General features: G+C 46.2%; 1 protein-coding gene across 4 annotated transcripts in view; it reads right to left on the minus strand.

Moving 5' to 3' along the window:
- Window positions 1–4,122: 4,122 nt before the first annotated feature.
- The window catches only part of CYP2G2 (cytochrome P450 family 2 subfamily G member 2), an 18,510-nt gene continuing 8,547 nt past the window's right edge, over window positions 4,123–14,085 (minus strand). For 2 of the 4 annotated variants that reach the window (XM_037729445.1, XM_017502963.2), the window contains 6 exons: window positions 11,272–11,432; window positions 10,524–10,700; window positions 9,217–9,358; window positions 6,922–7,109; window positions 6,669–6,810; window positions 4,362–4,939 (listed from right to left, as the gene is read on the minus strand). In XM_037729445.1, the coding sequence (XP_037585373.1) occupies window positions 4,758–4,939; window positions 6,669–6,810; window positions 6,922–7,109; window positions 9,217–9,358; window positions 10,524–10,700; window positions 11,272–11,432 (992 nt within the window). In that variant the 3' untranslated portion in view covers window positions 4,362–4,757. Of the gene's footprint in view, window positions 4,336–4,361; window positions 4,940–6,668; window positions 6,811–6,921; window positions 7,110–9,216; window positions 9,359–10,523; window positions 10,701–11,271; window positions 11,433–13,110; window positions 13,261–14,085 lie in introns of those variants that run through there. The other 2 variants (XM_017502966.2, XM_017502965.2) reach the window with 2 other exon arrangements.

Here is a 14,085-nt window from a genome sequence, read left to right on the forward strand (position 1 = left end):
CTGGAGTGCAGTGGTGTGATCTCAGCTCACTGCAACCTCCGCTTCACGGGTTCAAGCGATTCTGCTGCCTCAGCCTCCCGAGTAGCTGAGACTACAGGCACATACCACCATGTCTGGTTAATTTTTGTATTTTTTTTGGTAGAGGTGGGGGTTTCACCATGTTAGCCAGGCTGGTTACAAAGTCCTGACCTCAGGTGATCCACCTGCCTCGGACTTCCAAAGCACTGGGATTACGGGCATGAGCCACCGCGCCCAGCCTGCTTTATGTATTCTGTTTGCACATATATTTGCACATAAGATCATTGGAAAAAAGGTTTTTGCAGCTAAAAATGTTTCATGCCCATTGTACTGTGTACTTGCAAGTTGTGTCTGTAGCTCTGAGATGCTGTATTTATGGAAGGGGTGCGAAGGCTTTAATGATGTAGGTTTGTATGTTGGTGTCTATGGTGGGCATAGGGGATATACTGCTTGAATCTTCATTCAAGGAGAACTCTCCAATCAACTTCAAGAAGTGCAGTGAGCTAACAGTGTCCAGTTGCAGCTCCATTAGGACCCACCTCAGCATGGAGCAGAACCCATGCTCTCCCAAGGAAGCCCCAGATAGTCATTAAGGACGCTGGGATACAGGGCATGACCCTATCTGCCCAACCTAAGCCATCCCTAGCAACAATTTTCTCCAGATTTGGGGTCTGTTATCTCTGCCTGGTGGTCTTGGTCTGCCCCTGTCCAATCATCCTTCCTCCCTTCATTTTTATTTATTTATTTATTTTTTTTGAGATGGAGTCTTGTTCTGTTGCTCAGGCTGGAGTGCAGCGGTACGATCTCAGCTCGCTGCAACCTCCGCCTCACGGGTTCAAGCAATTCTCCTGCTTCAGCCTCCCAAGTAACTGGGATTACAGGTGCTTGCCACTACGCTCAGGTAGTTTTTGTATTTTTTTGGCAGAGATGGGATTTTACCATGTTGGCCAGGCTGGTCTCGAACTCCTGACCTTGTGATCCGCCCACCTCTGCCTCCCAAAGTGCTCCTCCCTTGTTTTCTTTCACAAGTGTTGGATCTGCATCCTGGTCTGGAGAATTTTCTGCTATCAGTGTCATCTGCTTCCTTCCTTTTTTTGTCTTTCACAGGCATTACCCCCCTCCCTCCAATAAAATGACAGATCCCTAACTCCATCTAAGTCTCAGCTTCCCAGAGGATCTAATTCACATAATGTACATAATGGCATTTATTGTTGTTTGTTTTGAGACAGAGTCTCACTGTGTTGCCCAGGCTGGAGTGCAGTGGCACCATCTTGGTTCACTGCAACCTCCGCCTCCCGGGTTCAAGTGATTCTCATGCCCCAGCCTCCCAAGTAGCTGGGATTACAGGCATGCACCACCACACTTGGCTAATTTTTTTCTATTTTTAGTAGAGACTGGCGTTTCACTGGTTGGCCAGGCTGGTCTCGAACTCCTGGCCTCAAGTGATCTGCCCACCTTGGCCTCCCAAAGTGCTGGGATTACAGGCGTGAGCCACCGTGCCTGGCTGCATTTATTGTTTATTACACACGCAGTCTCAAAACTCTTTTCTGATTTTCTAAGTACCTCCTACTGCGTGGCTCTTGATCAGAGGCAAGTCTGCCTAGGCCCACTATAACAGCTGAAGGAGTTATTCATTCTGCCTCACCTCACCTTGAAACCTACGGCTTTAATGTGTGGCTAGATGTCTGGAACTCTTAATCATGAAGATGTGCGACAGAAACACAGACACAATCAGGAAATTGTCTCCAGTGGCATCGATGAGTCTAGAGTCCCATGGCAGTACCCGGGGGGTGGGTCAGGTGTCCAGCACCCAGGAAAGGGGTGGTGTGGCAGCAGTTACTACCAAGTAGCTTTGGACATTACCTGGGCTGGTGGTCCCCTACCACAGCCTCTTTTTCCTACTCACATTCTTACCCTGTTTTTCCAGAATTGCTGTTAATTTTGTGAGCTAAACAATCACCTTCCAGGAGCTAACAGCCTTTCTATTTAAAGCAACGAAAACCACTTTATATTGCTTAAAAATAGGAACCCTGGCCGGCACAGTGGCTCATGCCTGTAATCCCAGCACTTCGGGAGACTGAGGCAAGTGGATCACCTGGGGTCAGGAGTTCAAGACCAGCCTGGCCAATATGGTGAACTCCCATTTCTACTAAAAGTACAAAAATTAGCCAGGTGTGGTGGCACACACCTGTAATCTCAGCTACTTCAGGGGGCTGAGGCAGGAGAATCACTTGAACCCGGGAGGCAGAGGTTGCAGTGAGCCGAGATCATATCACTGCACTCCAGCCTGGGCAAGAGAATGAGACTCTGTCTCAAAAAGCAAACCAACCAACCAACCCTGACTGTTATGGGTCCTGAGGTTCCCTGGAGGTGAAAGGTTGAAGAAGAGATGATCAAAGATGAGGTGCTCTCCTTGGACTCCTGCCTGAACTCTCTCTTTCACACACAACACGGTAATAAACCCCACCAACTCAGGCAGTGAAATAGACTCCAAATCTGCCATCTTCTCCCCAGCTCCACAGCTGCTGCTGGGTCTGAGTCAACATCACCAGTTGCAGTAGCCTGCTAACAGGTCTTTGCTTTTGTATCCATCATATGACAGCTAGTGTGAGCCTGTAAAGTTTGTCAGTACACGTCACCCTCTGCTCACCATCCCTCCAAAGACCTTGATCACTCTCAGGGTAACAGCCAGGACCTTACCTGGGACCACGAGACCCCGCACAGTCTGCCCACTGGCCCTCATCACCTCCCTGGCCTCGTTTCCTTCACTCCTACTCCGTCTTCCCCCTCCAAGCCAGCAATACCTGCTCCCTGTGGATTCCTGGATGCACACAGCCTCCTGCCTTAGGACTCTGCTGTTTTTAATCATTCTGCCAGAACACTACCTTCTCAGTTATCTCTTCGCAGCGTGCTGCTCCACCGCCTTGTGAAACTACCCCTCACCATCCACTGACAATTCCAATCACAGAATGCATATCCCACTTACCAGCTTTGCTTTTCTTTTTCTTTTTCTTTCTTTCTTTCTTTTTTTTGAAATGAAGTCTCACTCTTTTTGCCCAGGCTGGAATGTAATGGCTGGATCTCGGCTCACTGCACCTCCACCTCTCAGGTTCAAGCAATTCTCCTGCCTCAAACTCTGCCTCTCAGGTTCAAGCAATTCTCCTGCCTCAACCTCCGCCTCTCAGGTTCAAGCGATTCTCCTGCCTCAACCTCCTGAGTAGTTCAAGCGATTCTCCTGCCTCAATCTCTGCTCACTGCAACCTCCGCCCCTCAGGTTCAAGCAATTCTCCTGCCTCAACTCCTGAGGATTACAGGTGCCTGCCACCATGCCCGCTAATTTTTGTATTTTTAGTAGAGACATGTTTCACCATCTTGGCTAGGCTGGTCTCGAGCTCCTGACCTCAGGTGATCTACCCACCTCAGCCTCCCAAAATGCTGGGATTACAGGCATGAGCCACTGCACCCAGCCCAGCTTTGCTTTTTTAATGCAGTATATCATTTGCATAATTATTACATGTGAGCTTTCTTTTCTACCTCCCCTACTAGAATGTAAGCTCCTTGAAGACAGGAGTTTTTGTCTGTTTTGCTTACTGATGGATCCCAAGTCCCTGAAGACTATGCTGGCACTTGTTGGGCATTCAATAAATATAGGCTGAATAAATGAAAAAGAGGGAATGTTTTTGTCAGTTGATGATGGAGTTTGGAAAGGGAATGATAGAAGCTGAGAACAACTGAGCCATCCTCAAAAACAGACTGGGGAGGCCGAGCATGGTGGCTCATGCCTGTAATCCCAGCACTTTGGGAGGCCAAGGCGGGTGGATCACTTGAGGTCAGAAGTTCGAGACCAGCCTGGGCAACATGCTAAAACCCCATCTCTACTTAAATTACAAAAATTAGCCAGGTGCAGTGGCACGTGCCTGTAATCTCAGCTACTCAGGAGGCTGAGGCATGAAAATCGCTTGAACCCGGGAGGCGGAGCTGGCAGTGAGCCGAGATTGTGCCACTGCATTCCGGCCTGGGCCACAGAGTGAGACTCCTTCTCCAAACAAACAGACTGGGGAGTATTTGGGATTGGGAGTTGTGCTGAGAGCAACCAGAAAGGAAGAAAGGTGATGAGTCAGCAAGATGAGTGAGGACGGGGCATTTACGCAGGGGAAGTCACCGGAGGCGAGCTGGCAGAAACTACCTCCAATAACAAGGAAGCCAAGAAAGGCATTTCAAGCCGTTTGCTGTGCCCTACATCGCTGTCACACACAATACACAATACACTCGCTGCACTCAACAGATGTGAGGTCTTTGTTGACTTTTTGGGGGCTGGTGGGTAAAGATGAGGAGCAAGGAGAAAGGATTTGAGACTACATTTTGGTCAAAATCAGAGCACACACAAAAAGGAACAACATGTTAACATACTGATCTTTAGAGAAAAAAAAAGGAACAACATGAAGACACCGGGTCTACAGTAAGAATTTGATGCAGCCGGAAACCTAAGCGGTGTCGACCATGCGACCAGGAAGCCTACAGGCAGAGGTGCACATCTTGCACAGGGCATTGCTCTTCTAGCGGAGGGGCAGACACACAGCTATACATTCTCAGGTGAGCCTGGCTGACTCTGTAATCATAGTGCCTTCTCTTAGGGGTGCTGCCAGGATTACTAAGACGAAGAAGAGGGGGGTGCTCCTGAACACGAGAGGAGAGCTGCATTCTTCGCTGCTTCCTCCTTGCCCCACAGGAGGTGGCGCTCAGCGGGCCACGAGGCAGAGTTTATAGGTCGGGGGAATGTTGCCAAAGCCTGAGAGCTTGGGGGTGATATTGATGTCTGCAGGCGGCACCAGTGAGCGCAGAGAGAAGTTCTGAAGGATGAAGATGAAGTAGAGAAAGAGTTCCATGCGGGCCATGCCCTCACCCAGGCAGATGCGCTTTCCTGCAGGCACAGGGGAGGGCAGAAGGAAGGGTCACACCTGCACAGGTCATGGGGGTGGCGGGGTGTTGGAACTGACCGCCCCACTGAGCCTTAGCATGTCTCATGAACATCAGAGCTCATGACTGAGCCCGCTTTATAAAGGGGTGTTACACAGGCTTAGTGGGTGCCTATAGCTAGTGCTCAGCCAGGACCTGTTACTTCTCTGATGTCTGGGATTCCACCCCATTCCAAGAGGGAATGGGTCTAACGGATCCATGAGTTTCAAGGTTGTGTTTATTTCAATTCCTCAAGGGTTTGTCCAACGCCTATTAGGTGCCAGACACTGGTGAGAAAAAAAAGTGAAAACTCGGCCAGGCGCAGTGGCTCACGCCTGTAATCCCAGCACTTTGGGAGGCCGAGGCGGGTGGATCACGAAGTCAAGAGATCGAGACCATCCTGGTCAACATGGTGAAACCCCGTCTCTACTAAAACTACAAAAAATCAGCTGGGCATGGTGGCGCGTGCCTGTAATCCCAGCTACTCAGGAGGCTGAGGCAGGAGAATTGCCTGAACCCAGGAGGCGGAGGTTGTGGTGAGCCGAGATCGCGCCATTGCACTCCAGCCTGGGTAACAAGAGTGAAACTCTGTCTCAAAAAAAAAAAAAAAAAAAAAAGTGAAAACTCACCCTTAGTAACACTGACTGTTTGTAAGCCACTCTTCCAGTCATTTGGAAGGATTAATCCCTGTTTCACAGATGTGGGCTGAAGTGACTCACCCAAGGCCCCAGCAATTCAAAAAGGTGAAGTGGAGTCCAGGTTTCCAACCACTGCCCTGACTCCAGGTTCCAAACGACAGACACTTTTTGTTGTTGGTGTTTGTTTGTTTGAGACAGGGTCTTGCTCTGTCGCCCGGGCTGGAGTGCAGTGGCATGATCTCCGCTCACTACAACCTCGCCTCCTGGGTTCAAGTGATTTTTGTGCCTCAGCCGCCCAAGTAGCTGGGACTACAGGCGCACGCCACCACACCTGGCTAATTTTTGTATTTTTAGTAGAGACATGGTTTCACCATGTTGGCCAGGCTGGTCTCGAACTACTAGCCTCAAGTGATCCACCTGCCTCAGCCTCCCAAAGTGCTGGGATTCCAGGTGTGGGCCACTGAGCCCCGCCAACATACGCTTAAAATGCTGCTGCATGAAGATTTTATGCTGTGGGCAGGCAAATGACTGTCTGTTGGGCAAATCTGCCCTCCTGCTTGTGTTCATACAGCCTGCAAACTAGGAATGCTTTCGGCATTTAAAAATGGTTGGGAAAACAAACAAAAAAGAAAATGATTGGGAAAAAAAAAAAGACTCTTTTGCGATATGTGAAGATGAAACAAAGTTCGGATTTCAGTGTCCGTAAATAGTTTTTCAAACTCACACACAGGCTCGTTTATTTTTACGTTGTCTACGGCCACTTTCGTAGGTCAACGGCAAAGGTTCAGAGACTGTCTGGAAAAATAGAAAATATGTCTTATTTTGTTCTTAACAGCCAGTGGATTTATGCCCTGGCTAGTGTTATTCATGTCCTTTTTTTCTTTCTAATGATCAGAGTCAATCATTGTAATATTTACTAATTCAGGGATTCTAAAATGTTATGTTTCTATGATGTAACCTTCAAATTCACATTGTGACTTGAACTTCAAACAGAGACCAGTGGCTGGGGGGGTGGATTTAGCACATGCCTGGGGAAGTCAGACCGGAGAAACCTACCAGAGGAAAAAGGCACAAAGGCTTCATTCTTCTTGAAGCGCCCCTTCTCATCCAGGAAGTGCTGGGGATAGAAGGCATCTGGATAGCGGAAGTATTTGGGGTCTTTGAGGACAGAGCCAAGCAGGGCAAATACATTTGTGCCCTGCAGTGAAAATGGAGGCAGTTGGGAGAAATTAGTGTTGGACTACAGGGGTAGGGAATCAGGGGAAGAGAGGAGCTCAGTGGAAGGGAGGCAATGAGGGGGCAACCCCACCTTGGGCAGAAGGTAGCCTCGAAACTGAGTGTCCCGGGTGACGGTGTGGGGGACACCCATGGGCACGATGTCTAACAGTCTCTGTATTTCATGGATGACGGCGTCTGTGTAGGGCATCTTGACCCGGTCTTCCACACGTGGGAGTCGGTGTGGTCCAATTACCTGGTTAATCTCTTCGTGGATCTTAGCTGGACGGGGTCAGAAAATATAGCAGAGAACGGCACAGGGAAGGACAAGAGGTGTTTTTGTTAGGGAAGCCAGGGCGAATCACACTTTCCTAGCCCCAGCAGAAAGAGATCTCAGATGCAAGCCACGCATGTTTGGTCGCCTCTTTAGCTTAACAATGGACACACTGGCGGTGCCCAATTACTCATCGGACATCGGGAGAGAGACAGGCAGGCTGGAGTTGGGAACACTGCCAGGACGTTTGGTCTTTACTTAAAAGCACCAAAAAGCCATGGTCCCAGCTTGACTTTCAAACGTGGATTTTTCACATAATGGGAAAGAGGCAAGCTAGGTGACCGGGACAGGATTGACACAAATGACAAGCTGTTATGTGATTAAGATCACCACTGGTGGCGTTTATCTATCTTTGCAATTGAGAAATGAGTGACTTCATCTTCTGAACTTCTGTTTTGTCATCTTCAAAATAAGTGCAATAATCGGACATGGTCATAGAGTTGAAACATTGTATAACGTCTGGTGTGTGAAGAACTAGGACAGTTCCTGGCACATAGAAGCAGCTAATAAATATTTGGTTTTTTTGTTTTTCGTTTTTTTTTTTTTGAGACAGAGTCTTACTCTGCTACCCAGGCTGGAGTGCAGTGGTACAATCTTGGCTCACTGCAGCCTCTGCCTCCTGGGCTCAAACAATCCTCATTCCTCAGCCTCCCAAGTAGCTGGGATTACAGGTGTGTGCTACCACACACCTGGCTGATTTTTGCATTTTTAGTAGAGAAAGGGTTTCACCATTTGGCCAGACTGGTCTTAAAGTCCCAGCCTTAAGTGATCTGCCTGCCTCTGCCTCCCAAAGTGCTGGGAATACAGGCGTGAGCCACTGCACCCAGCTTGGTTATTTAGGCCAGTGAAAGACAACTCAGACAATGGAGGTGAGGCTACAGGCGCTTGAGTAGAAGTGTGTTGGTGTCTCTCATCTGTACCAGGAGAAACCCTTTGGCTTGTTTTGTTACATTATTAAGGAGAGGGGCCAAAATTGAAAATTTTCCTTAAGCAGGAGTTCCTTAATGAATTCCTCATTACTAAAGTTACCCTACTGGACCAGATCATAATTTATGGGAGATGAATTCTATTTGTCTTCTCCTCTATAATGGCCATCAAAGATATCCACCTCCCAGTCTCTAAAACCTAATGCCTGGAAGGCTATGTACATAAGGGTAACAAAAAGACAAGAGAGACTCTGAACATGCCAGCAAATTAAGAATCTTGAGACAAAAAGATTAACCTCGGTTATTGAGATTGGCCCTCATTGTAATACTGTGTGTCTGTTTAAGAGAGAGGCAGGAGAATAAGAGTTAGAGAAAAAGATGTGAGGCCGGGCGCAAGTGGCTCGCACCTGTAATCTCAGCAATTTGGGAGGCCAACGATGGATTACCTGAGGTCAGGAGTTCAAGACCAGCCTGGCCAACATGGCGATACCCCATCTCTAATAAAAATACAAAAATTAGCTGGGTATGGTGGCACATGCCTGTAATCCCAGCAACTCAGGAGGCTGAGGAAGGAGAATTGCTTGAACCTGGGAGGCGGAGGCTGCGTGAGCTGAGATCATGCCGCCGCATCACAGCCTGGGCAACACAGCAAGACTCTGTCTTGAAAAAAAAGAAAGAGAATAAGATGTGATTCCAGAAGCAAATAGAGGTTTAAAGATGCTACGCTACTGGCTTTGAAGATGGAGGACAGAGTCGTGAACCCGAGATTACAAGGAGTATGGCTTTAACACCCGGAAAAGGCAGAAAATCAGATGGTCCGTTGGTGTTGGCCTAGTGAAAGCCTATTTGAACTTCTGAAATTCAGAACAGAAGGATAATAAATTTGTGTTGCTTTAGACAACTAAGTTTCTGGTAATTTGTTACAACAGCCACAGGCCAAGTAGGAGATGAAATTAAATGACCTCCAAAAGTCAGGGATTTCGTGTTTCCATGTCCTGATTTCGTGTTTCCATGTCCTGAAGTCCTTAAGGGTGAAGAATCTGAGGCCGTGGGATTCTAGATTTTCAAGATGATGTCTTCTTTATGTTGGGGTCGGAGTTACCAGACAGGCAGCTCAGGGTAGACTCACCTTCCACTTCAGGATGCTTCATTAACAGCAAGAATCCATAGCGCAAGGTAGAACTCACGGTCTCCGTGCCAGCAAAGAAGAGGTTCAGAGTGGTGAGGACCAAGTTCTTGAGGTTGAATTCTGTATGAGGATTATTTTTATCCTGAGAGTGAGGGGATAGTGAACAGAGTTACTGCTTCTGTCTTTATTATCCTTTTTTTTTTTTTTTTTTTTTACAGAGTCTCATTCTGTTGCTCAGGCTGGAGTGCAGTCACATGATCCCAGCTCACTGCAAGCTCTACCTCCCAGGTTCAAACGATTCTCCTGCCTCAACCTCCCAAGTAGCTGGGGTTACAGGTACCTGCCACCACACCTAGCTAATTTCTTTTGTGTGTGTGTCTTTAGTACAGATGAGGTTTCACCTTGCTGGCCAGCATGGTCTTGAACTTCTGACCTCAGTTGATATGCCCACCTCGGTCTCCCAAAGTGCTGGGATTACAGGCGTGAGCCACTGCACCTGACCTATTGTCTTATTTTCTTATTGTCTTTATTGTCTGTTGTATAGGGAGACAACAGGTGGGTAAACCAATCGTGTCTGGGAGAGGACACAGTCAGAGCAAAGGTCCTATGGCAGGAACATGCCTGTGTGTTAGAGGAACAGCAAGGCAGAAGCCAGAAGGATGGGATGGGGTGAATAACAGGGAGGAGGGGAGGAGAAGAATGTGGGGTACCTTGTAAGATTTGAACGTGGAGGGACATTAGGATACATTAGGGTATAAAATTTAAATTTCCAAGGGCAAAGTTTCAATAACATAAAAATATAAACTTACAAATGTATAAAACTCTAGGAAATGATGATACAGAAGTATTAACTGCTAAATTTCTCTATCTCTAAGACTTTAAACATTTAAGTTTAAATATTTAACTTCAAACATTTCAGTCTTAAATGTTTAGTCTTACATTTAAAAACTTTAAGCTTCTACGTTTCTGAAATTCTAAGACTCAAGACTGGAGTTGTAAGTCTCCTCTGGCATGTATAAGGTGTAAGACTTTAAGTTTCCAAGTTCCTAAAATGTCTAGATTCAAAGTCTGTTTTAAAGCTGTAACAGCGTATACGTCTACGGTTTCTACATTCATCTATAAAGCCGTAACAGTTTATACTTTTACCATTTCTACAGTCATCTATAGATAAAAGTCAATCCTGTGAAATAATGCTTCTTTGCTTGTTTGTTTTTGTCCTCAATGTCTGCAGATTGGTTTATTTACAGTTGCAGGGACTAGAGGTTGAGAAGATGAGAGAAAAGGACCAGGGGAAGAAGAGGAGGTACCTGGCGCATCTTGATGAGAAAGCAGTCAATGAAGTCCCGGGGGTTTTGGTAGTCAAAGGCTGCTTCATTGATCTTGACCCTGGAGGCAATGAAGTCCTTGAGCTCTTCTACCAAGTAGTAGGTGTGATGGTGTCTTCCTGGCAAATACTGCATGACTCCAGAGTACATGCCATATAGCTGTGGGAATAGGCAAGGGGGCTTTGTCAGACATGGGCGCCAGGGGCCAGCATGGGCTGAGTCTGGAGTTGGACAGCTGGGCTCAAAGTCCAGTGCTGGGTCTAAGAATCAGGTGAGGCCCTTTTGTTTCCTGGAAGTTGGGTCATATTGAGACAGTAGTTCCCCCCTAACCCCGGTTTTGCCTCCCACCATTTCAGTTGCGTGCAGCCAGCTGCAGTCTAAAAATATTACATACAATATTTTGAGAGAGAAAGAGTACATTCATATAACTTTTTAAGACTATATTGTTATAATTGTTCTATTTTACTGCTTATGAATGCCAGTCTCTTATTGCACTCAATTTATAAATTAAATTTTATCATGACACGTATATTTCAGAAAAGCAGTATCTATGGAATTCGGTACTATCCATGGCTTGAGGCATCGACTGGGGGTCTTGAACATTTCCCCCAGCAATGAGGAGAACTACTGTACTCACCTCCCAGGGGTGTGGGGAGGATCGAGTGGGGTATAGGAAGGTGCTTAGTTAACTGGGGCTGGTGCGTGGGCAGAGAGGTGGCTGGGTGGGCACCTGTGTCCAGGGAGTGCTCATCTCACTGAAACACTCGTTGACCAACTGCAACAGTTTCAAGAACTGCTTGTCCTCATAGTCGAAGCGACTTCCAAAGACAATGGAACTGATGATGTTGGAGACGCTGCGGCTCAGAAAGAAGGTGGGGTCGATGGGGGCACCTGGGCAGTGGAAATTGTTTATGTTGGAGGCGATGATCATGAATATGGGGTGTGGAATCACAGTCCCGCATCTGAGTCCCAGCTCTACTACTTATTGCATGTGTAACTGTGTTGTTGTGTTTTGGGTCTAGATTGGCCAATCTGCAAATTGGTTTAGGAACCATTTCATTGGTTCGTGAGGCTTCAATATCATTATCCATAAAATAATTAGCACAATGCCTGGCATATAGTAAGCACAGTTGCGCTTAATCATTATTTTGTATTATTATTACTTAAATGCATTGATGTTAGAGACTTACATATTTGGGGGAAAGTGGGGTAAGTGACACATTATAAAAGTTTCTGAATTCTGTCTAGCTCTACTGATGATTTCATTTGGGCAATTAAAAAAATCCTTCCCTTGGCCTCACCTACACCTTCTGAAAAACAAGATCAGTAAATCTGGGAACAATTTCTCAAGAATAATGTACATATTCACAAATACACAATTTTATGAATAATTTCCGGACTACACAAGCATTTGAAGCTTTTAGGTAGATGCTGTTAATCACCCATGTAGAACAGACAAGGATCCTCTGATGCAGAGAAAATGTGTCTCTATTTCTACCTCTTATCTATTTTTTTTTTTCTCTCTAAGTCTTTTCTCTGTAGACCCCAGTGTTTCCAAACCTTATTTTTTGGTGGGACTGAACTCCTTTAAAAACATAATGAAACGATTATAGAGCTTCAGATTTGCAAAATGAAGTTCAAAAGATTTTTTTTCACAACAACATAAATATACTTAACACTACTGAACTGGACACTTAAAATGGTGAACCTGGTAAATTTTATGTTACGTATTTTTTTTTAACCACAATACAAATATACAAATGTAATGAAATTTGACCCTGTCTTCAAGAAAAGTCATGAAGTCACATGTCACCGAAATCTGCTTAGGATATCAAGAGCTCACAGACCCCTTGAGATCCACTGACTAAAGTTTCTAGATAAGTGGTCTCTAAGGGTCTTCCATGTTAACTGTTTGTTTTGTTTTGTTTGTTTGTTTTGAGATGGACTCTCGTTCTGTTGCCCAGGCTGGAGTGCAGTGGCACAATCACAGCTCACTGCAACCTCGGCCTCCTGGGTTCAAACAACTCTCCTGCCTCAGCCTCCCAATTAGTTGGGATTACAGGCATGTGCCACCACGCCCAGCTAATTTTTGTATTTTTAGCAGACACGGGGTTTCACCTTGTTGGCCAGGCTGGTCTCGAACTCCCGACCTCGTGGTCTGCCCGCCTCGGCCTCCCAAAATTCTGGGATTACAGGCATGAGCCACTGAGCCTGGCTGTTTTTTTTTTTTTTTTTTTTTTTTTTTTAAAGAGACAATCTTACTGTCTCCCGTCTCCCATAGTGAAGTACAGTGGCATGATCACAGCTCACTGCAGCCTTGAACTCCTGGGCTCAAGCAACCTCCCACATCAGCCCCCAAAGCAGCTGGCACTACATACAGCGTGTGCCAGCCACATGCCCAGCTCATGCAAACTCTTAATATGGGAGCTGGCCAGAAATCTCGGTGGATTCTTAATATTTTCCCTCTTCTCCCATTCCAGAGCTTTCTCCCACCAAAGCCCATTCTCATGACTGAGCACTTCATAACCACCCAGTCACCCAGTAGCCCTTCCCCTTGTGACCCCCATACCCTTGGTCTTCCGGAACTCCTCCAGTAGGTAGCCGGCCTCCTCCTGAATTCGCTCCTCAATGCTCCGTTTTCCCATCCCAAAGTCCCGAAGGATGGTCAGGGAGAAGCGTCGGAGACTCTTCCATCGGTCTCCATTGGACATAACCACACCTGCCAGGATCTCAGTCTCAGGCTTCTGCCTCCCCTCCCCTCCCATGTTCAACTCTGTGCTAGACAGTGATGGGGACAGATTATGAAAGCTCTAGACTCTGCTGTCAGGGAAGCCACTCCCAACCTTCAAGGCTCATTTAAGAGAGAAAGGTTCCCTCCCTGCAGGATCCTCAAAAATAAGGAAAGTCCAGATTGAGGTAGAGTAAAAGGGAATCAGTCTAGGAATGGTAAGGGGAGATCACAGAGTGTTTCTTATAGGAAAGAGAGGTAGACCTGTATAAATTTAAAAAAAATAATAATAACTGAGTGAATGCCTAGCAATGTGGAGGGATGTATGGATAGAGTGCCACAGGGTGCCCTGGAATGGGGATATTAATTCTATTTTCTATATAATACTTGTATTCTCTGGACACATATACATATGTGTACACAGAAGCTCACTCTTGTACATCGATGTACCTACACAAAAGGAGTTACCGTGTAGTAAGAAACATTTAGAAATTACCAAATGTGTGGACTGATGAGAGTCTTATAGCAATGCATTAGATCTAATGAAATTATTTTGCTTCATTGATGAATGGAAGGAAGAGTTTATGACTGGAATAATGGATGGATGGATGGACGGATGACTTAATAGATGGGTGGATGGTTTGAGATAGATGGATAACGGTTGGAGGGTGGGTGGAAAGAATGATAGATGTATGAATGATGGAAGCACTAATGAATAGATGGAATGACGGATAGATGAATAAATAGAAAGTTAATTGACAGATGTATAGACAATAGAGTGAAGGATTTTTATAGAAAGAATAACGAATGGATTTT

This window comes from Cebus imitator, unplaced genomic scaffold (genome assembly GCF_001604975.1).
Source record: "Cebus imitator isolate Cc_AM_T3 unplaced genomic scaffold, Cebus_imitator-1.0 Scaffold306, whole genome shotgun sequence".
Classification (NCBI taxonomy): Eukaryota; Metazoa; Chordata; class Mammalia; order Primates; family Cebidae; genus Cebus; species Cebus imitator.